Source organism: Pteronotus mesoamericanus, unplaced genomic scaffold, assembly GCF_021234165.1.
Source record: "Pteronotus mesoamericanus isolate MK-2021 breed Mesoamerican mustached bat unplaced genomic scaffold, CSHL_Meso_final scaffold_174, whole genome shotgun sequence".
Lineage (NCBI taxonomy): Eukaryota > Metazoa > Chordata > Mammalia > Chiroptera > Mormoopidae > Pteronotus > Pteronotus mesoamericanus.
In genome coordinates, this window is record NW_026555309.1 from 7,404,263 (window position 1) to 7,428,201 (window position 23,939).

Consider the following 23,939-nt stretch of genomic DNA (forward strand, 5'->3'; position numbering starts at 1 on the left):
ATTTTTAGGGTTCTCTATATACAGTATCATGTCATCTGCAAATAATGACAGTTTTACTTTTTCCTTTCCAATTCAAATGCTTTTATTTCTTGTCTGATTGTTGTGGCTAGGACTTTCAGAACTATGATGAATAAGAGAGTTGAAAGAGGACATCCCTGTCATGTTCCTTTACTTAGGGGAAATGCTTTTTCTTTTTTCCATTGAGTATGATATTGGCTGTGGGTTTTTCATACATGGCTTTCATTATGTTGAGATGTGTTCCCTTTATCCCCACTTTGCCCAAAGTTTATCATAAATCAGTGCTGGATTTTGTCAAATGCTTTTTCTGCATCTGTTGATATGATCATACAGTTTTTATCCTTCATTTTGTCTTTGTGAGGTATCACATTAATTGATTTGTAAATACTGTACCAACATTGCATCCTAGGAACAAATGCCATTGATCATGGTGTATGGTCTTTTTAATTGCTGAATTCAGTTTGCAGATAATTGTGTTGAGGTTTTAGCATCTATGTTCATCAGTTATATTGGCCTATGATTTTATTTTTTTGTAGTGTCTTTATCTGGTTTTGGAATTAGGGTAATGTTGGCCTAGTAAATGAGCTTGGGAGTCTTCCCTTCTCTTGAATTTTTTGGAATAGTTTGAGAAGGAGAAGTGTTAGTTCTTCTTGGAATGTTTGGTAAAATTCATCTGTGAAGCTGTCCAGTCCAGGACTTTATAAAATTTTTCTTAATTTTTTTATTTTTAGAGTATGTTTATTAAAGCTGGGGACAGTGAAATAGGGAAGGGCCCACGAAAGAAGAAGCAACAGGAGAGAAACGAAATGGGAAAGTGAGCCAAGGTGGGGATCCTGTCAGTTCACTAGGGAGTCAGAGAAAAGGGGGACTTGGGGACAGGTCCAGGGGGTTGGCCCAGGACATGCTGCCACTGCCCATTACTTCCCTGGTTGCAAGTCTTATGGGGTCCCTTGGATTTTAGGAAATATACACCTGTTTGGGAAGAATGAGGGGGAATGTTTAAGGCCTGCTCCCAGGAGGGAGAGTGGGCACTGGGTCCTCCATCTTGAGGGTGCAGTCCGCGGCTTTTGTTTGTTAGGAGGTTTTTAGATTCTTGCTTTGATTTTATTAGTCATCATCTTCAGATTTTCTGATTTTCCTTGATTCAGTTTCAGGAGACTGTTATGTTTCTGGGAGTTTACCCATTTTGTCCAGATTGTCCAATTTTGTGGCACATAGTTGTTCATAATATTTTCTTATAATCCTTTGTACTTATGTGGTGTCAGTGGTTACTTCTCTTTCATTTCTGATATTATTTATTTAGGTCCCCCTTTTTCTTGATGAGTCCCATTAAAAGTTTATTGATCTTGTTCATCTTTTTAAAGAACCAGGTCTTAGTTTCATTGATCTTTCATACATATATATTTAGATTCTATTTTGTTTATTTCTCCTGATCCTTATTATTTCCTTCTACTCACTTTGGACTTTTCTTGTTGTTCTTTTTCTAATTCTTACAGATTTAGGGTTAAATTGTTTATTTGAGATTTTTCTAGCTTCTTGTGGTGGACCCGTAATGCTCTGAATTTCCTTAGGGCAGCTTTTGCTATGTCCCACAGATGTTAGGTTGTGTTTTCACTGTCTCAAGGTACCTTTTGATTCCTTCCTTGATCTCATTGCTAACCTAGTTATAGGTTTAGTAACATGTTATTTAGCCTCCATGGGTTTGTGTGTTTCCTAGTTTTTTTTTATTGTAATAGATTTCTGTTTCATACCATTATGTCAGAGAAGATGCTTGATATTTCAGTCTTGTTGAATTTCTTGAGACTTGCTTTGTGTTTTAGCATGTGATCTAAACTAGAAAATGTTCCATGTGCACTTGAAAAGACTATATTCTGCATTGGGGTGAAATGCTCTAAAAATATCAATTAAATCCATCCGATCTAGTGTGTCATTTAAGGCCGCTGTTTCCTTATTGATTTTTTATTTGGAAGATCTATCCATTAATGTCAACGGGGTGTTAAAATCCCTTACAAAGACTGCATTACTGTAGCTCTCTCCATTTATGGCTGTCCAAATTTGCTTAAATATTTAGGTGTTCCTGTGTTGGCTGCATACATGTTTACAAAGGTTAAATCCTTTTGTTGGATTGCACCGGTTACTGTTATGAAGTGTTCTTCTTTATCTCTTACTGTAGCCTTTGTTTTAAAATCTGTTTTTTCTCCTATAAGCATTGCAGCCCCAGCTTTTTTTTTTTTTTCATATTTCTATACACATGAAATATCTTTTCAATCCCTTTACTGTTGTTTGTGTGTGTCTTCCATTCTGAGGTGGGTCTCATGTAGACAGCCTATATATGGGTCTTGTTTTCTTTTCTTTTCCCAACGATATGTTTATTGATGCGAGAGAGAGAGGCAGAGAAAGACACAGGCAGACATTGATTGGTTGCCTCCCATATGTGCCCCAACTAGGGATCAAACTTGCGACCTAGCTATGTGCCCTCACTGAGAATTGAACCTTCAACCTTTTCATGTGTACAGGATGATGCTGCAACCAACTGATCCACCCACCTAGGTCAATAGGTCTTATTTTCTTATACTATTCAGCTACCCTGTATCTTTCTTTAAAAAAAGATTTTATTATAGGAGAAGGGAGGGAGGTAGAGAGGGAAAGAGATGTCAATCAACACGCCTCCAACTGGGCACCTGGCCTGAAACCCAGTCGTGTCCTGACTGGGAATTGAACTGGTGACCTTTAGGTTTGCAGGCTGGCATTCTATCCACTGAGCTACGCTGACAGGGCTATTTTGTGTTTTTTGATTGGCGCATTTAAGCTATTGAAATTTCAAGTGATTATTGATGGGTATATATTATTTGACATTTTATTCTTTATAACTATGTTCTTTTTTTTCTTTCTTAAAGAAGACCCTTTAACGTTTTTTGTAATACTGGTTTGGTGTTAATGAACTCCTTTAGCTTTTTCTTTGTCTGGGAAGCTCTTTTCTTTGCTAGATTGCTTGCCTTTGTTTTATTAATTTTTTTTCCTAGTGATTTCTCCTGTTCTTTTATTTGGGGCATGTGTCTTTGTCTCCTTATTTTGGCTGCCTCTCTATGTTTGTTTCTATGTATTAGGTAGATCTCTTATGTCTCCCAGTCTTGGTAGGGTGGCCTTGTGTAGGTGATGTCTTTTAGGACCCAGTGGCGAAGTCTCTTGATCACCTAAGCTTGGTGCTCCAGGCATGTGCCTTGTGTGAGCTCTCCTGTTGTAGTTGAGTCTGATCACTGTTATCCTGTCCATACTTCCAGTCAGCCCTCAGGCTACGTGACTATGAGGATTGACCTCAATCACAACTTACTAGCTGCTGTGTGGGTGCTGACCACACAAAGTAGAGTTGACTTAAGCAGGGTCTGGTCCTTGCCGAGATTTCCCTTTGGATTTGCTTCATGTGGAGCAAGTTGGATTTTGTTCTGATGTTGTCCTAAGCTTTCTGCTGGGTGTGTTGGTCCTTGGACCTCTTGGGAAGGGACTTCAGTGCACGTCAATGTTAGATGCTGCCTATGACTGGCCCTGGGCAACCTATTTGGAAATACAAAATCTTCCACAGGTTGTGGCTGCTCCTGGTGAGCCTGGACGTGGGAGGGAAAGGCCAAGCTGTGCATCAAGGCTGGTTTACACCAGCACTGAGCCTGGAGGCAAGTCAGCAAAAGGCCCAGGGCACCTTGAGATCCACCTCCACCGCCTCTTGACTGTCAGCTTACCTGTTAGGCTCAGTCACTGAAAGGGCTTTTTGGCGGTATGTGAGTTTTGTAAGGTAGATTCTCAGTGAGTCACCAGGTAGGGGCAAGTAATATTCAGCAGTTTGATACAGATTTAAATGATGCCAGTGTTGGGTCTTAGTCTGCTTACCAAAAGTCACAGGATATATGCCAAAGCTAGTGGACATCTGCCTAGTGCCCACAGACCTTTACAGGGTCTCCAGGAGTCATCAGGGGCGGCCAGCAGAGTTAATCAGGCCCAGACTTAAGATTTGGCCATGTGAAAGGAAGGCATTATACCAGTTGGGCCTGTGAGGAAAAAATTCCCCCTGCCCTAGAGCCACACAACTCAGTTTGTCCAGGATTGTGCTCAGACATGGAGAGCCTGAGCTCAGCAGGGCAGGGCCACTGAGAGACAGCAGTGTGGAGCTAGAAGATCCTCCTTGAGGAAGTGGTGCTATTCCAGCTCTCAGAAAGTGGGGAATCTGGCCCCAGGGCCACACAACTCAATCTCTGGCACCCCCATAACCTGCCCAGACCTCTACACCGCAGACACAAGCAGCTGACTCCTCTGCAGAGTGTGAATTTTCCAGGGAAGGAGGGTGGGACTGTTGTATCCCCTCAGGCTGATGCCAAATGGAGGGGAGTCCTCCACTGAAGAAAGATGCCATCTGTGATGTGGGAGAGGTACTCAGTTCCAAGGCCCTGGCAGCTGTCCCTTTAGCTTTCTCCATGGGGCTACACAACCCCATCTCTCTTTACATGACTCTGTTCCACTCTGAGCCATACTCCCTCCACTGGAGCTCAGGGAGAGTGACTGTGGATGATACTTTGGGTGCGAGCCCTTTAAAGAGGTTGTCTGGGTTTCTAGCTGACTCCCATCTGTCCCTGGCAGACAGAATCTCATCTCAGATGATTTTCAGGTGAGTGGCAGAACTATAGCTGGGTAGATTTAGCCAAGCAAATGCCACCAGTGTGGATAACAACAGAGCCACTGAGACTGAAAAGCAGGGTGTGGTAGGTTCTGGCTCTGTCAGGGGTGGCAGTAGCAGTGGTGTCTTCCCAGGACCGGTTCTGTTGCAGTTCTTGATGTGTTTCCTGGCTGTGTAGTCTCTAAGTCAGGTTCCAGTAGGACTGCTACCGACTACATATTTTTTCATAAATGTATTTCCTACTTAGCCACAAATAGGTTTATGTTGTTTCCAACTAAGAACCCTGGCTGGAAAAAAAATACTTTAAAAAACTGTACCATTAATTTACTCAAGGTTGATCATAAGCAACATTTATTTTCTCTCAAGTAAATTACACACAGTTTTAAAATGTTTTAGACTACACTTATTTTGTGAGACATGTTGCAGACAGTAAAGATGCTGAATAACAGTTATTTCAGCCCTGGCCAGATGGATCAGTTGGTTGGGGTGTTGTCCCATACACGAAAATCGTGTGGTTTTGATTCTTGGTCAGGGCACATACCTACTTTGTGGGTTTGATCCCTGGTCAGGGTGTGTATGGGAGGCATCTGGTTAATTGATTATTCTCTCTTTCTCCCTACCTTTCTAAAGTTAATAAAAAACATCCTCGGTTGAAGATTAAAAATAATAAATAATTATTATTATTTCATTTTAATATTTGCATTTTAAAATTTCAGTGTGTTTTATGGACCATGTGCTGCTATGTATTCCTGAAGTACTTGAAATGCAAATTTGGAGAGACTGCCATCTAAATGCTTGGCTGGATTAAGTGCCTAATTAGGATGGTTTTTCAACAGGTTGGAGTAAAAATGGAATCGGTGAGTGCTCAAAATTCATTTTAAAATCCAGACATTTCGATCTTTTAAGAATTTTTTTCTGAGAAAATGAAAATCTATATATTTCCAACATTTCGAATTTACTATATTTATGTACTATTTAATTTGCTTACTACATAAATGATAGAAGAGAACCTTTTACCTAGCATCCAAAGAAGGGAATAACTTTCTGGGTTACCTTGAAAGCTTACCAATATTCATTTGACTATAAAAAGCAAAGCATTTGTCAACAAACAACAGGTGCTGGGGGAGATACAGAGAAAAGGGAATGCTAGTGCACTATTAGAGGGGATGCAGACTTGTATAGCCACTGTGGAAAACAATAGGGAGTTCCCTCAAAAACTTAAAAATGGAACTGCCCTTTGACCCAGCAGTCCCACTTCTGGGAGTATATCCTAAGAATCCCAAAACCCCAATTCAAAAGAATTTGTGCACCCCTGTGTTCATAGCAGCATTTTTTACAATAGCCAAAATCTGGAAACAGTCCAAGTGCCCATCAGCAGATAAATGGTTAAAAAAATCTGTGGTACATTTACTCAGTGAAATACTACATGGCCATAAAAAGGAAGGAACTCTGGTGACACCATGGATGGATCTGGAGGTTATTGTGCTAAGTGAAATAACCCCTCCGATGAACGACAAATACCGTGATCCCACTTATATGTGGAATCTAATGAGCAAAATAAACTGAACAAAATATAAACAGAGGCATGGATACATGGAACAGACTGACAGCTGTCAGGGTGGGGGAGGGGGAACTGAATGAAAGCAGGTGAAGGGATTAGCCAAAGAACATACATGCATAACCCGCAGACGCAGACAGCAGTGCGGGGATGGCCACAGGAAAGGGATGGCAAGGGCTGAGTGGAGGTGGGCGAAGAGGGGGGAAATGGGGACCCCGTAATAGTGTAAACACTAGAGAAAAAAACAATGCATTTGTTATCAGGGAGGAAAAGTATTAAATATATATATAGAAATGATTGAATAAAATATGTTAGACTAACACCTGACAACTCAGTATTATAGAATTATTAATGTTGAATACTATTGTAATATGGTTTATCACACAACTAACTGCTTAAAGTAAAAGGTAAATCATATCTCCTATAATATAACTATGGATATGGAAAAAAAATTAGTATAACATGGTTATTCTATGCCAAAGATCTTGACATTTTTAAAAGTGTATATTTTTTTACATAATTTGTTCCAGGGCCAATGTAAAGTTATTAGAGCAATAGTTACGCCAAGCATATTTTGTGGAGTTTTTGGTTTTCATTTTCAAATCTAATGTTTTGTTATCGATGACATGGAAATTAGCTTTACTTATTAATAAAGATATAAGCAAGGAACATAATTTGATATGGGTATACTTTTTAATGCATCACTTTTATTTTTTGTTTTTATTTTGTGTCTTTTCATATCTTCTTAAAAGAAAGTTGAACTTGAAATCCCCCTAATCACTCCCTCTCTGAATATTACATCCATTTTGTTTGAAGATAAAAAGCAAAGAACCAAATTAACTCACCTTTTTTTTTATATATATATATAATTTTGAGATTATTAGCTTGAGGATCAGCTGTAGGAAAATGGTTTGTAAAGTTAATCGTATTTTGCCCCTACTGGTGTGGTTCAGTTGGGCATTGACCTGCAAAGTGAGGAGTTGCCCGTTCAATTCCTGGTCAGGGCACTTGCCTGGGTTGTGAGCCCGTGTGAGAGACAACCATTCGATGATGTTTCTCTCACACATCAGTGATTCTCTCCCTCTCTTCTTCCCTCCCTCTTTGTCTGAGTAAATAAATAAAATATTTATAAAAAGAAGGTTTCATCTTTTTTAAGTTGCATTTTCCTGTGTTTTGGACTTCACTTAATGCAACTATACCACTTCTTATTTGTTATTTATTACTATCTGGCTACATACATTTTAGTACTGACAGCAAAAGAATTTCTTTTGCTTTTAGAAAGATGTAAAACATTTGTTATTTATGATTCTGCCAAAGTGATACTTTATAATTTATGATTTCCTATTTATTTGCAATTTTAATAACAAGTATATTTGGTGGAAAGTTTGTAGGTCTTGGACTCAAACCTGGGTCTGATACTTATCTTTGCCAGTTACTTTCTTTATCTCCAAACTACAAGTAAGAACTATTGCACACTTAGCCTGTAGATTCAATGACAGTGTATGTAAAATGCATAGCACAGTGGCTTCTTTATGGTGTAGAGACATTAAAAAATAGTTAGTTTCTGCCCTGGCTGGTATGGTTCAGTGGATTAAGTGCTGGCCTGTGAACCAAAGGGTTGCTGGTTCAATTCCCAGTCAGGGCACATGCCTGGGGTGTGGGCCAGGTCCCCAGTAGGGGGTGCTCCAGAGGCAACCACACGTTGATGTTTCTCTTCCTCTGTTTCTCCCTCCCTTCCCCTCTCTAAAAAAAAATGAATACAATCTTTTAAAAAGTAGAGGGGAGGCTCAAATCAAGGAACATGTATAAAGGACCCATACAAAAAGAAAAAAAAATCTTAAAAAAAAAAAAAAAGATTAGTTTCCTATGGTTTTGCTCTATCATCCCCTGCCCCAAGTCAGGTGAATGTGACTGGTACTGATTGAGGCCAAAGGAAAGGATATTGTTTTAGGAACATATTACACACGTTAGTTTGTTCATTTATTTAGCTTTGTTCATTTAGAGCTGTAAAATGAATGTCTCTTATCAAAGTGGAACAGGTAAGAGCATTAACTTGTTCCCAATATTGTAATCACAACTGAGGGCCCTTTCCACTAATAGCAGATGAACAAGATTATTTTTTCCTGTAACAAATAATCATCAACTTTAATCAGTTAACTGAAGATCTATGTGAAACAAGTTTCTTGTAACATAAAGCAATTTACTCCTTTGGAGTTATTTTCTACCTTAGTTTGCAAGATCTCCTAGCCTGCCATCAAAATTTTAAAAAGGTATAGTCAGCCTACCAAGATTTTATTTTTGAGCATCAGAAATTAAAAAACAAAAACAAAAACTTTTTAGCTTCATCTTTTGGATTTTCTCAGTGGTTTGATAAATAAACTTGATACCGTCTTTGAAAGTATTTCAGGAGAAGAAACCACCTTCATTCTTTACATATTTTTAACTGCCTTAAAAAAAAGTCCAAGGTTTGAAATCAGGGTTTTATTGTTGCCATCATGACAAGTGACGATGATTACTTTTTGTATTTTAACCTACACATCAGCACCACCATAATAGCTGTCATGGATTAGTTTACTCTGCATGCCCAGTTCTTTTACCTTTATCACATATGTTCACTAGAACCAGAGTTTCAGTGTTTACCTGACTTGACCAAAGTTACCTATAAGTGACAGAGATGTAATTGCCCAACTCTGATTCTAAACTTCTCCCATTTTAGTGTACTTTGCTACATTAATTAAAGACATACTATATGTAAATACATTAATTAAATGTTCATAGGCTCATGAAGTAGATATTGTCCCCATTTTATAGCTGAGGAAATGGAAGCATAGAGGGATCAATAATTTGGCCAGCTTTATACAGGCAGTGAGCAATAGAGTGTACGTTTAAAGCCAGGACTATATGCTGCCATGGCCTCTATGTTTTCTCTTCACTGCCTTCCGCTTGCTTCAATGTTCATTTGAATTTAAAACTGTATATTCACATCGGTTCAAACTTTCTCCTCAGTCTATTATTTATGTCCTTAAGCAAAAATATATTTTTTAAATTACAGTTTACTGAATACGCTATTACAGTTGTCCTGATTTTTCCCTTTTGCCCCCTCCCTCCACCCAGCACCCCCCACTCCCTCAGGCACTGCCCCCACCATACATAGTTCATGTCCATGGGTCATGCATGTAAGTTCTCCAGCTACTCCATTTCCTATACTGTACTTTACAGCCCCATGGCTATTCTCTAACTACCTGTCGGTACTTCTTCATTCCTCCCCGCTTCATCCATTCCCCTACACTGCCCTCCCATCTAGCAACCATCAAAAGTTCTTGTTTGCTTAGTTTGTTTTTTAAATTCAGTTGTTGATATATTGTATTTATTGCCATTTTATTGTTCATAGTTTTGATCTTTTTTTTTTATTGTTTAATTACAGTTGTCCCAATTTTTCCCCCATTGCTCTCCCTGCCCCGCCCACCCCCTCCCACTCCCACAGTCAGTCCCGACCCTGTTGCCCGTTACCATGGGTCCTTTATTCCCGTTCCTTGACTAGACCCTTCCCATCTTTTTCCCCATCATCCCTACACTTGCCCCTCTGATCACTGTCAGTTTGTTCATTATTTCCACGTCTCTGTTTCTGTTGTGCTCATTTGTTTGTTTTGTTCATTAGGTTCCATGTACAGGTGAGATCATATGGTATTTGTCTTATTTCACTTAGCATAGTGCTCTCCGGGTCCATCCATGCTGTCCTGAAGGGTAGGAGTTCTTTCTTTCTGCAGCATGTTATTCCATTGTGTAAATGTACCGCAGATTTTTTTATCCACTTACTTACTGATGGGCACTTAGGCTGTTTCCAGCATTTGGCTACTGTAAATTGTGCTGCTATAAACATTGGGGTGCATAGGTTCTTTTGAATTGGTGTTTCAGGATCCTTTGGGGATAGTCCCAGCAGTGGGATAACTGGGTCACTTCTTTTTGTTCAATAAGCCTATTTAACATTTCATATAATAATATAATGGTTTGTTGATGATAAACTTTAGTTTTTTTCTTGTCTGGGAAGCTCTTTATCTGCCCTTTGATTCCAAATGATAGCTTTACTGGGTAGAGCAGTCTTAGCTATAGGTCCCTGCTTTTCATTACTTGGAATATTTCTTGCCAATCCCTTCTAGCCTGCAAAGTTTCTTTTGAGAAATCAGCTGACAGGCTTACGGGAACTCCCCTGCAGGTAACTAACTGCATTTCTCTTGCTGCTTTTAAGATTCTCTCTTTATCTTTAATCTTCAGCATTTTAAGTAGATATTGTCCCCATTTTATAGCTGAGGAAATGGAAGCATAGAGGGATCAATAACTTATTGGCCAACTTTATACAGGCAATAAGTTATGTGTCTTACAGTGGACCTCTTTGCATCCATCTTGTGTGGGACTCTGTGTTTCCTGGACTTGCGTATCTATTTCCTTCACCAAATTAGGGAAGTTTTCTTTCATTATTTTTCAAATAGATTTCCAGTTTCTTGCTCTTCCTCTTCTCCTTCTGACCACCCCTATGAGGCAAATGCTGGACCTCTTGAAGTTGTCCTAGAGTTTACTTATGCTATCCTAATTCTGTTGGACTCTCTTTTCTTCTTGTCGTTTTGATTAGTTGTTTTTTGCTCCCTTATGTTCCATATAATTGATTTGATTTTTGGCTTCATCCACTCTACTGTTGTTTCCCTGTAGATTGTTCTTTATTTCAATTAGTGTATTCTTCATTTCTGACTGGATCTTTTTTGTGCTACTGAGGTCCTCATTAAGTTCGTTGAGCATCTTTATAACACAGTGTTTTGAACTCTGCATCTGATAGAGTGCTTATCTCCATTTTGTTTAGCTCTTTTTCTGGAGTTTTAATCTATTCTTTCATTTGGGCCATGTTTCTTTGTCTTCTTATTTTGGCAGCCGCCCTGTGTTTGTTTCTCTATTAGGTAGAGCTGCTTTGACTCTATGTCTTGGTAGTGTGGCCTACTGTAATAGGTGTCCTGTAGGGTCCAGTGGCACAGCCTCCCTCTCACCCAAGCTAGGAACTGGAGGTATGCCCTTATGTGGGCTGAGTACACCCTTCTCTTGAGCCTTCGTTGCTGTTGGTAGATGCATGGGAGGGATTTACCCAGGCCAATCAATTGCAAGGATTGGCTGTGACCACTGACCACCAACCTCTGCTCTGTGTGGAGGATCAGCTGTGCAGGGGCAGGGTGGTGGTGCTCTGATGTGGTCTGTAGCTGTCCACTCGGTGCCCTGGCCCTGGGGTTTCCCAGGTGGTGCAGGCCACGGTCAGCCCTGACCTGTGCATTGCCCAGGGCACCCTGCCTGAGCTCTTTTGCACTCTGAAATGACTGTCACTTATACTGGGCTTGGAGATTCCCAGGGGAAGTTGAGCTGTGAATCTAGGCTGGCTGCTGCCAGTGCTGGGCCTGGGGTTCACTGAGGTCTGCTGTTGCTTATTTGAGAGGATTTAGGAAGTTGTGAAGCAGGAGCCAAGACCAGCCCATTCATGTGGAAAAGCAGCTTGGGTGGGCCCTTAAGTTGAGTGGGGCGGAATATGGGGATCTCCAAGGCAGGTCAAACAATGTTAGGTTGATGGAATCTCAGGTATGGCACCAGCTTGCTGGCTTTGTGAGGGAAGGTTTAGAAAAAAAGACAGTGGTCTCTGCTTGCCTTGATGCTAGACACTTCAGTTTTCCCCTGTATGCTACTGGTGTCTTTCAAGCTGCTACACCAGGTGCTGGAGCTCAGCGGGAGTGACTCTGAGCAGGTGAGTCTGTGGGTTCTTTAAGAGGAGCTGCTTGGCACTTTAGAAGTTTCTTCCACCAACTCAATCCCTGATGGTTTTTGCAACCAGAAGTCGTGAGGATTATCTTCCTGTCACTGGAACCCTGGGCTGGGGGGCCTACTGTGGGGCTGGGACTCCTTGCTCCTGAGATTTCCGTTCCAGATTTTTATCTACCACATGCGGGTGAGGGACTAGCCTATTCCATGCCTGTGCCCCTCCTCCTAGTCTGGATGGATATGGTTTCTGTAAATACGTAGTTTGATATCTGATGGCTCTGAGTGCTGGTTGTTTTATATTTTAGTTGTAATTTTGATGTGGTTGTGCAAAGAAGTGAGCCATGTCGGCCTATGCCGCCATCTTGACCAGAAGTCACAAAAATACGGGATTTGGCACAAATAACTCTCCTTTTTAATTTTAAAATCTTTTATTACAATATCATAAGAGTGTAATTCTGTAACATAACAATATCACACTCAAGCACACCATAGGACATTTTAGGTAAAATGTTCAAGCTAAAGCTATAAATGATCACACCTATATTATTACCTTACCAACCATTCTCAAGCAGGCATTAACTCTGCCGGACCCTGTATTTTTATTTTTTTTATTTTTATTATTTTTAAAGATTTTATTTATTTATTTTTAGAGAGAGGGGAAGGGAGAAAAGAGAGTGAGAGAAACATCAACATGTGGTTGCCTCTCACGTGCCACCTGCTGGGGACCTAGCCTGCAACCCAGGCATCTGCCCTGACTCGGAATCGAACCAGCAAGCCTTTGGTTCGCAAGCCAGCGCTTAGTCCACTGAGCCACACCAGGCAGGGTGGACCCTGTATTTTTAAAATAGAGGACTCAAGAATAGTATGAAGCTAATGTGATCTATTAATCTCAGTATTTTATGTTGAAAGAGTTAGAGCAAATATCCCATGTGTATTAGTAGTATATTTCCAGTAATACTTAAAGATGGTATCCTTTTTTCCCTTTTGTTCTTTGGATTAAGGATGTGAATGTGGGTGGGAGTTCAGAGCAAGGAAGGAAAATGAGGAAGTGTTATCTTTAATTGGGGGTTTCAAAAATGTCAGAGTTTCATCTTTCTATCTCTACCCCCCTCCTTTTGGAACAAACTTTTACTTTCTCCTGGATTTATTAGAATTAAGAATTTTTACTTTGTTGGGTCCTGGACTCCCTGAAAATTCAATAATGGTATTGACAGTCTTCCCAGAGTAGTGTTATATATACACACTATTTTGCCTGTAATTTCAGGGATATATGACTCCCAGAATAAGAACCCTTGCATTAATATTATATATAAATAGTATATACTGAGAAAATATCTTTGTTTAGAATTAAATTTATACTTTTTCCTGCTAAATGGTGTGTCTCGAAGAATAGTGGAGATTAAACCAGTCTATAACAAATGAATTACCACATAAAGCTTGAATGCAGCCATCGTGATGAGACCATGACAGCTTCGGATCCCACCCTCGCACTTTAACACTCCTACAATAGCATTTCACAGTGTAAAAAACAAAAAACAAATTGCTCTCCTTCTATCCTCCTCCTCCTTGCTATCACCACTTTCAAACACTGTTGCTAAATGTTATGGACTCATTATTAGATGCAGACCATAGACATAAACACAGAGATACACAGATTCATATTGGATTATTTATCAGTAGTTCTTATACATAAGTTATTATTTAATTGTCTCTTAGTGGAATTGAATTCTTATTAATGACACCAAATTGTCTGGTAATAACATTTTTCTCCCTGTCCTCTCTCTTACATCTGAAAAAATATTAATAGTAAGTTTATCTTTAGAAGAAATCTGCTCCAAACAAGTATACTGACAAGACACAGTTCAAATACCAATAGTGTGGGAGGTACACTTGCACCGTGTAGCCTCCCAGTGTACAGATGGTGACTGTTCTATACCATCTGTTCATTATTTCTTCTCAACTATTTATAATTTCTCGCCCTCCATGAGGGCTAAAAAGAAAAAAAAAAAAAAAAAGACCGAGTTATATAGTTCCTGGAAGTTAGCTGCTCACTTTTTTCCATAACCCAGTAAAGATTATGGCTCTTTTTCTTCCTAAATATTCCAGTCATTAGCCTGCGTAGACACTTCATATTTCTTGGTGCTAACTGCTGTGCAATTCACAGGTAACAGTAGAACAACATTATGTTAGTCTACTATGTATACTTGAAAAAACAATCACATAAAGCAGTCTTTTACTTCCTTTAACTTTGTATAAACCCAAATAGTCTACTTACTCCTTGTAAGTAAAAGCTCAATCTATGTTCACCTTCTCTTGTGTCCACCTGGTATTCTTTTCTTCTGATAAGCAGATGGGAAGGTAATAGTTGAAACAGCCCTGAAGCATTAATAGCAAGAAATGCTAAAACCTGGCATAAACATTAGTTCTTGATCTTGGCAAATCCTTTCTAAGTTTTTGTTTGTGAGACTTTTTTTTTTTTTTTGTCCCTTTCATCTCCAGTTAAGATCTTTGTTTACTGCAGGGGCAGGAGATTCACTTCAGACTATTTAATGATCACACTGTGATGCAGAGTGTTTCACTACTCCTATGTCCTAGAGTTTTGACTTGTGTCTAAATGGAAGACTCAAAAAGAGAAATAACTGAAAGGTATACATACTATTGCCCTGTGGATCTATGTTTTTAAAGATTGTTTATTTTTAGAGGGAAGGGAAGGGAGGGAGAAAGAAAGGGAGAGAAACAGCGATGTGAGAGAGAAACGAACTGTGGTCTCTCACTCACCCCGACCTGGGGAGCTGGCCTGCAACCCAGACTTGTGCCCTAACTGGGAATCACACTGGCAGCCCTTCACTTTGCCCGAAGATGCCCAGCCACCTGCGCCACACCGGTCAGTGCTATCTATGGATCTGTTTTTAAAACACCAAGACCTATTAACTTGGATAAGCTAAAGAGTTTGCTTAAATTCTGTTTCACAATCACCATATTTTGCTGTGTATAATGCACACTTTTTTGCCCAAATTTTTGAGGGGAAAAATAAGAATGCGCGTTATACATGGGTAGTACTAATTCCATATCTATGTAGATGTTTTTAATTCTTTTATTTATGCTTCTGCATTAAAAGTGTAATTCTAGAAAGCAATGATATCTGTATGCAAAATAATACCCTGAAATACAATATTTGATTTCTATAATAAATAAATTAAAAATGTATTAAAAAAATTAAAAGAAAAGGTATTTTTCCCTGAAAATTTGGGCCAAAAACATGGGCACATATTATACGTGGGAATACAATATACACAGCAAAATATCGCACTTCCCCATGTTTTTTTTCCTTGACCTCTTATGTTAACTTTGTAAAACTGTGATGCTTCCCATTGTTCTTTAGGGAGAGATGTTTTTCCTTCTCTTAGTCCTCATGTGTTATTAACACTATTCATGTGATAATCCTCTGTGTGAAGATTGGTAGGCATAATTTGAATTCCTATACTACAGATAATTCCTCTTGAGGCGTCAGAGTTAACTTTGCCTCATGTATTCTTACTTTAACATTAATATTAATATTTCAGTACTGTTGTCTTCTTTCTACTGACCAATTTTCCAGTCTACATCATCTTTTTAATTTGTTTCTAAAAGTTACAGTTTTCTTGGCTATCGTAGCCAGTCATAGGTTATAGGAACTCTCCCAGTTACAGTTAGTGAAACTTGTAACATCGTGAGGGGAATTACATAACAGCTGAGGCAGATGCCAGAAGCATTATGTATGTTCTCCCATGATCCTCACTTTAACTCATACTGTTACCCCTAAATTGGATTTGGTTGCTAAAATATCAGAAGTCAGATTGCATCTATGTTCATTTTATGAGTTGTTTTTATACTTCTAGAATGGTCTAAAGGTCTACTTTGGGTTATGTGTTGGAGGCACCACTGTTTACAATAACAATTATTGCTTGGTCATACTGTTTATATTAGAGTAATTCCATTTGTCATACTGTTTATCTTAATTTCATTCTTTAAATTAGAATGTCCATGGAGTGACTTTAAAAAGGGCTTGGTGTCCATTGCTCAGAATATATTTAATCTGGTTTGGTATTATTTAGTTTTACAATATAATTGAATGTTAAAATTTAATGAATAAAATATAATAGTCATATCAATCTCATTCTTTTCTTTTAAAACTGCTTTTAATAGCATACTACCTCTCTTTACCTCTTCTTCTGTCTAGGCTTTCAAGTATAGCAATCAAAACGGATAGTTTTTCTCTTTAAGGAAAGATCATGTACTTGGGGAGAAGTTTCAAGGTACAACTGGCAATGATTTAACATTCTACATGTGTGCTTTTTGGTTGTTTTTTGCTTTGGGGGTTTGTTTCTGTTTTTGCTTTAAATATAGCATAATGTCCTCTGTGTATTATGATTTCATCTGGGAAATGTTGCTCATTAGGGCCGCCACTACTGCATTTTAGTTGCTTTTTGTAAATTAGGAAAAGGAACCTTTCCCCTTGGGACAAGGCCTCACAAGAAAATGTTGTGCAGCTGGATTTTGGTCCCTGCTCACCCTTGGCCAGGTGTTCTTGTGCAGCAAGCAAAATGCATTATCCTATGTGGTACCTATTCAGGTTCTGAACTTTATACTGATTTGGATTTGTTTTGAAAAGTCCACTATAGGAAGAGTAGTCATAGTTTTAAAAAATGTGCATCTATATAAAATTCTAAAATTAAAAATATAGCAGAAGAGATAAAAAGTGTTTCCTTTGCAGGGTAGTATGAAAACCTAATAAAAATAGATAATGTTTTTACTTCAAATATAGGATTATTTTACAATTACTAGTTATTTTTCTACCTTTTTCTATAATACCTACATTAAACTTTATTGCATAAGTGGTAATTAGCCATATATATTTTTTATTTTTTAAAATGGGAAATATTAGCTCATTTCCCATAACATTTAGACATTCTGATCCCGTAATTAATGTGTTGGCATGTTATGTATTTAATTGCCCACTTCTGTGTATTAAGAGTAATAGAAATTATGTAATTAAACTTCTGTGTTTTTCTACTTCCTCAGGTACTTTGGTCTGGGAAGCCATACGGTTCATCTCGCAGTATTGTAAGGAAAATTGGTACTAATTTATCTCTGATCCAGTGTCCAAGAGTTCAGTTTCAGGTATATATATTTCAAAATTTTGTATTAATGTGAATATTAAGACTATAATTAGACAAAACAACTTTAAGAGTATTTTTTAATCTTCCCCCCATTAATACCACTGTCAATAAAATAAGGGGATAAAAACCACACTAAAGTCTTTCTAGTCTTAGTTCCTTTGCAGAGTGATTATTCAAGATCTTTAAGACATTTATCTTTCTTTAGAATACATACGGGAGGCTTTAGAAGCACACAGTAAGCCAAGGAGTTAAGTCCCAGGTGACCTTGAATGTAGTAGTAGTCCTCGTATTACTTTAGGAGCTTCAGGTACCACCATTATTTTCTTTAGTTATTACACCTTCCTCTTTGGACAGCAACTCTGTTCCCCTAGTTTATTTTTTAGATGTCTCTTTGCATGCCATGTAACTTGCTTTCTCCACCCTTGGTTTAAAAAAGTTAATCATAATTGTGGAAACTATTGCCTTGGCAACAACAGTGTTAAGACAAAGAGGTAATTGTGGTTCTCTGAATGAGGTGATAATCAAATCCAGAATTAGGGATACTTTTGAATGCTCAGGTTTTAGGAGTCTCTTCTAGCACCAGATCAGGGTCAACTCCACTTTTTGCTTGGAGAGAAACTACTTTCTTGATTTGGGCTTTTGTTCCTTATTACCGATACAGTGTTAGACATGCATTACATAGCTTTGTTCTTGCTTTTCGTTAATTCCATACAACAGTTATACACAAAACCTTTTAGTTCAACATTTAAGCATATAAAGTTCAGCAGATACCTATACCAATTTTAAATAAATAATTAGCATATAAAATCTGGATGATATATTTAACTCACATTTCAAAAGTTCAGAAGTGCCTCTGTGAGCTTATTTGATATTATGTCGTATTCATAAATCACTTCTTGCTAGAGAGAGGTAAAAAAAAAAACCTGTTTCTAAGTAAGTGGTAGCAATTAATGTTTGTCAGTTTGACTAACAAGCTGCTCATTGTTGTGCTCATAGCCCCGCTTACAAATTGGCAAAACCTTTGCACATCAGTCTAGAAATTGATGGATTACAACTTTTTAAGAAGTAGTTTTTATCAAACTATAGGCTTTCAAAAACGAATGACAATGAAGAAACCTGTGGTAATTCAGTTTATTTAGAAACAAATTACTGATTTGCCAACTTCCTTTAAATAAATGTTGTAACAAGATTTGTTAACTTTTTCCCCAATTTTCTCAGTTCCATTAAAATTTTCTTCTTATCTGTTTATCTGCTTAAACTAGTGGCAGAATAACTTGCTTCAACACTTTCATGTCGCTAGAGACATGTAATAGTACATATAGGTAGCGCAGCATTTTCTGGTAGCAACCCAAATCTGCCTGACAGTCAGTAGGCCGAAGTGCTAGACCCAAGTACATTTCCTTGGAAGGATTCTCTTTCTCAATATTATTAGTCACAAAAGATTATGATTAGAATAAGACTATCAGATTTAGTACGGAAGCTACATTTGAAAAGAAATCGATTAACATAGGGAGAGGAGTAAAGTAAGAGATTGTAGTGGAAGACAGAAGATATCTGTTTATAGTGAGACTTTTACTTCCAGGCAGTTTTGTGGCATACTTGAATGTGTAAAGTGGGTATATTATCTGCTACTTAGATATTTTAAATCTGCTATTTTTTACTCTGTATCTTCTATTTTTTAATAAACCTATCAGAAATGGTAAACATGTAGAGTGTTCAAAAAATCTAAAGGATGCAGTTTAGAGTAGTAAAACTATAAACGCATTTTTGCTTTTCTTTTTCTGGCTCTTTTGGGGTGGCTGGAGTTGATTGATATGGAAGGTATTTGAACTGTCTAGGGGTCCAACAGGAGTAAATACTACTGTAGAAAGTCTGGAACTGAGGAACCACAGTTGGACCAAAGGGATACTGCCTCTTGCCTTCCTAGGTTATTGTGAGAGAGAGACACACACATATTTTCCTCCCTCTGTCTCTCTCGTCCCTTTTCCCTTTTCTTCCTCATCCCGTCTCCCCACCAGTCCCCATTCTAGGTGTGTCATGAATAGAAAGCATTAATACTCAGAAACATTTAGTGACTGACTTTTTTTTATTTACAAATACTGATCTGAATGTTTAATTAAGTGTTATATCCTTTAGATTAGTGTTCTGTACACAAGTACACCTCTTGGCTTACTGGTGTCACTGCGTGTTATCATCAAAACAGAAATTCTGTTTTCAGTTTTTCTTACTATGGTAGGAATTGGTAGAAAAAGAGGAATAATTAAGTCTATGAGGAAAAAAGCTAGAGATTATTATTTTACTGTGTTGATTTTTAATAATACATGTTTTGTATTTGCCTATAAACAAATAGTGGTAAAAGAGAATGAGTCTATTTACAATTACACCCTTTTTGGCAAGACACTGAGAACATTCTAGTACCATTTTGTTTATTTTATGAAAAGTCGCATGAGGACAAAGTTACCTCTTTTAATATTTCATTCTTTCAACTTTTGTACATGCTTTGTATTTTTCTTTTGTTTACTTCATTAAATGATTCAACTTACTTAGTATAGTTTTACATTATCAGAGTATTTTAAATATCTGAAGTTACTTTAGTAAAATTCTTGAAATATAATTGAATTTTAGATTAACATGTATAAAATGCCCAGATGAACTACTTAAAATAAAAATATACTACTACTGCCGAATTTTTGCTCTGAATGAAATGCTTTTCCACACTTCCTAAAAGGAATTTGGATACTTACAATAAATCAATAAGCACAAATTTTATTTTTAAATTTTATAATGGCCATGATTTAAAAAAAAAAAAGTTTATTCCTTTTACTGTTTTTTTTCCCCCTACTAACAATAGCCATGGTAGGAGAGGACCTTGCTGGAACCTTCAGTAAGTTGGTCTTGTCTTTTTCAAACTTCCCATTAGTCATCCATGCATGGCGATAGTGGCATCTAAACTGTATGTCAAGAATTCCATGTTGTCAGTCCCCTTGCCTGCACTGACTTCATCTTAACTGATACTTAACTGAGTTGTCCTACCCATCCCATGCTTATGTTACTCAGTGTACATTTCGGCAACAACTGAAATGGCCTTTGTTGTTGTTTTTTTAATCTTTGCAAGTTATTAATCTGTCTGAATAGAAGCCATAAGAATATACCACAGGGACAAATCAGTGGATGATGGTGTTTATCAGCTCCGTAGGTTTATGAAACATATATATATATAAATATATATCTATATATCTATTTAATGACATATTTTAACATAAATTCTAAAAATTGTGTCCTGTGGAAATATTTGTAATTATTGTTTTGGTCAGGTTTTATCCATTTACAAATGTATTAAAATCAGCCATCAGTGTATTTTAAACTAACTATATTTTATATTAACTCTAACAATTTTGCGTTACCACTATAATTGCCACATCCTTTTCAAAATAATATAACTGTATAAGAAATATTATTTATAACAGTTTCTACACTCTCAACGTGATATCCTGATCATTTCATGAATGGAACAATGACATATTTGTCACAGTGTGAATGCCCACAGAGATACTTAATTTTGTATGGTCATTTGCATTGTGGCAAACAACATTGTTCCATGCATGAAAACCTCACATCTATCAGAATATTATTTTAATAGAGTAGTTTAAAGTAAATATTCTGTTTATATGCAGTAACTTTATTATAGAGATGTATCAGTAGAATATGCTCTCAAATTGGAAAGTTCATACAATCCAGAGTCTCAGATTAAATTCAGATTTTTTAAAAAGCAGAAACTACTTTTATCATTTTCATGGTTCATTTTGGGAAATAGATTTCATTATTTAAAAAATCAGTGTGCCCTGGCCAGTGTGGCTTAGTGGACTGAGTGCTGGCCTGTGAACCAAAGGGTCTCTGGTTCGATTCTCAGTCAGGGCACACGCCTGGGTTGCGAACCAGGTCCCCAAGGGGATACTTGAGAGGCAACCACACATTGATGTTTCTCTCCCTCTCTTTCTCCCTCCCTTCCCCTCTCTAAAAATAAATACATAAAATCTTTTAAAAAAAAAAAAAAATCAGTGAGCCCTGACTGGTGTGGCTCAGTGGCTTGGGCATCTTCCTGGGAAGCGAGAGGTCAGCAGTTTGGTTCTGGTCAGGGCACGCGCGTGGGTTGTGGGCACATCCCTAGCTGGGGGCGTGCAAGAGGATACCAGTCAATGTTTCTCTCACACATTGGTGTTTCTCTCCCTCTCTTTTTCCCCTCCCTTCCTCCTCTCTGAAAATAAATAGGATCTTTAAAAAAAAAAATCTATGAAAACTGTTTCAGTAATTATTTCAATAAACAAATAAACCACTGTACACCCAGATACAATTAAACTGTCAGACTAAAAATTATAATATTTTTATAATAGTGACTATTCTTTCTTTTTTGGTAACTTTTTGAGAGGCATGAAATGGCTTTTTAAAAAAGATTAGTATTATTACTTTTTAGTTTTATTTTTTTTAATGAGTTTGGTTTCCCCAGGGACTTTGTCAGGCTTCTTTTTTAATGGCATAAATCACTGTTAGAAATGATACAGATTTTACCAGATGTGAAATTGGTAACTTTTTCATTTCATTTAGTATGTTATAGACATGATAGTATTTCAGTGATTCAGTATAATGGATACCAAGTATGATTGCAAACTAAGACCATGGGATAATTTGGTTTATTTTTTAAAGTTTGTGGGAAAAGCAACTTTTCATGTTTAATATATGAAGTATTACAAATAACAGTTTAAAAAAATGTTTGATCTCCATTTATGCTATAAAATACTCAAAAATTGCCACAGAATGGGTTAGCTTTTATATTTTTGAGTGCTTATTAATTTATTTTTTAATTTCATTTTTCAGCTATATTTTACATTTAGTATTATTTTTCAGATTTTATTTATTTATTTTTAGAGGGGAAGGGAGGGAGAAAGAGAGGGAAGGAAACATGGATGTCAGAGAGAAACATCAATATTCGTTGCCTCTGATATGTGCCCTGGGGCCAAACCTGCAACCTAGGCACATGCCGTGACCTGGGAATGAATGGGCAATCCTTCACTTTGTAGGACAGCACCCAACCAACTGAGCCACACTGTTCGCGGCTACATTCAGTATTATTCTGGATTAGTTTCAGGCATAGAGCATAGCGGTTATTTTAAAAGTATCATTTTGCTTTTTATAAACAAGTACCTAGGAAGAAAACAGCAATTTTTACAACTTATGGGAAAGTAAGAAGTCTTACGGTCAAGCTGGAAAGTAGTAACTATTGGAACAAAGTTTTATTTTCTGAACAAAGAGCTATAACCAGATAGAACTTCATGAACTAGCACCTTAGGAAAGCACCATCCAGATTTTACTTTTATAATCTCTCGCTTATATAAAACATCCCATTAATAGTCTGTCTTGTAGGACCATCTCTAGGGTTTGGGGATCTTCCTGTTCAGGGATCTCCGCATAATCCATTTAGAATCTCCCTATTGTAAGTTACAGGAATATCATTATAGCATTCTGTTTTCAGTAATGGTTAGGAACAGAATATTAACAGATTCCTCAGACTCTTGAGATCAGGTGTGATGCCTACTTAGGTAAAATTATTTAAGTTGTATAAGATACCCATTTTACTGAATATCTGTTTCTTTATTCACACATGGATCTGAAACACATAATGGAGAAACAAAATATAATTTTTGATTTTTCTTTTATTTAAAGACTTTATATATTTTTAGAGAGAGGGGAAGGGAGGGGGAAAGGGAAACACCGATGTACCAGAGAAACATCGATTGGTTTCCTCTCGCGCACCTCCAACTGGGGACCTGGCCTGCAATCCAGGAACATGCCCTGACAGGGAATCAAACTGGCGACCTTTCAGCTTGCTGGCTGGTTTCAGTCCACTGAGCCACACCAGCCAAGGCGTAATTTTTTTTTTGACCATGTCCTTTGACATGTGCTTACTAATGCTTGTACTTTTTTTTATCATCTGACCACAGTTACTCCACTACATGCAAAACACTGGTATTTTGAAAGCCTTTTCAGCTTAATTCCATTATTGTTTTTGTTTTTGCTCAGGATTAGGTTTTTAAATCTCTACTCTTTTAATTCAATTTATCTTCTCTCTTGCCTGTCCTCCTCAAAAGCTGATTTAAGGCATTTTAAATACTTGATATTGTTAGTATGTTATTAAAATGTCAGTTTTCTGATGCTACTTTATTAAGTTGATGTTGAGTAATAATGATACATAATGACTACATATGCCAGCAGCTGATTTGTTTAGGTAAAATTTTATTCATAGTATTAAAGATATTTTAAACTTATGATGGGGGACCACCCCCAAAACAACCGGAATTACCTTCTGGAGGGCAGGCACTGTATCAGTGTTACCAGTTGGCATTGTTGTGAGGCTGTGTTTTGCTTCAGTGAATTCCTTTTGAAGACACTTTCAGTGTGCTTGCCCATTTCATAACGGGTGGTTCACAAGCCCACCTGCCCACACCACGTTGTGTTCAGCGGTTTTTGACCAAAAACTGCTTGACCCCCGTGCCCCATCCTCCCTATTCACCCAGTCTCATTCCCCTGCCCGCCCTCTCTCCCCGCTTTTATTTTTGTTTCCCTGGATGAAAAAAGTCCCCAAAGGGAAACATTTTGGCCATGCAAGAGGTAAAACAAAAGACAGCAAAAGCACAAAAAGACATCAAAATTGACGAGTTTGAAAACTGTTTTGAGCAGTGGAAAAAACATCTTGATAGGT

At 37.6% G+C, this 23,939-nt stretch overlaps 1 protein-coding gene across 3 annotated transcripts in view; it reads left to right on the top strand.

Annotated features, from left to right (window-relative positions):
* The window catches only part of MTFR1 (mitochondrial fission regulator 1), a 55,072-nt gene that overhangs the window by 9,997 nt on the left and 21,136 nt on the right, over nucleotides 1-23,939 (top strand). Inside the window, exons 1-3 of one of the 3 annotated variants that reach the window (XM_054590204.1) lie at nucleotides 5,414-5,538; nucleotides 16,246-16,321; nucleotides 17,088-17,186. In XM_054590204.1, coding sequence (XP_054446179.1) covers nucleotides 16,298-16,321; nucleotides 17,088-17,186 — 123 coding nt within the window. In that variant the 5' untranslated portion in view covers nucleotides 5,414-5,538; nucleotides 16,246-16,297. Of the gene's footprint in view, nucleotides 1-5,397; nucleotides 5,539-14,591; nucleotides 14,673-16,245; nucleotides 16,322-17,087; nucleotides 17,187-23,939 lie in introns of those variants that run through there. The other 2 variants (XM_054590203.1, XM_054590202.1) reach the window with 2 other exon arrangements.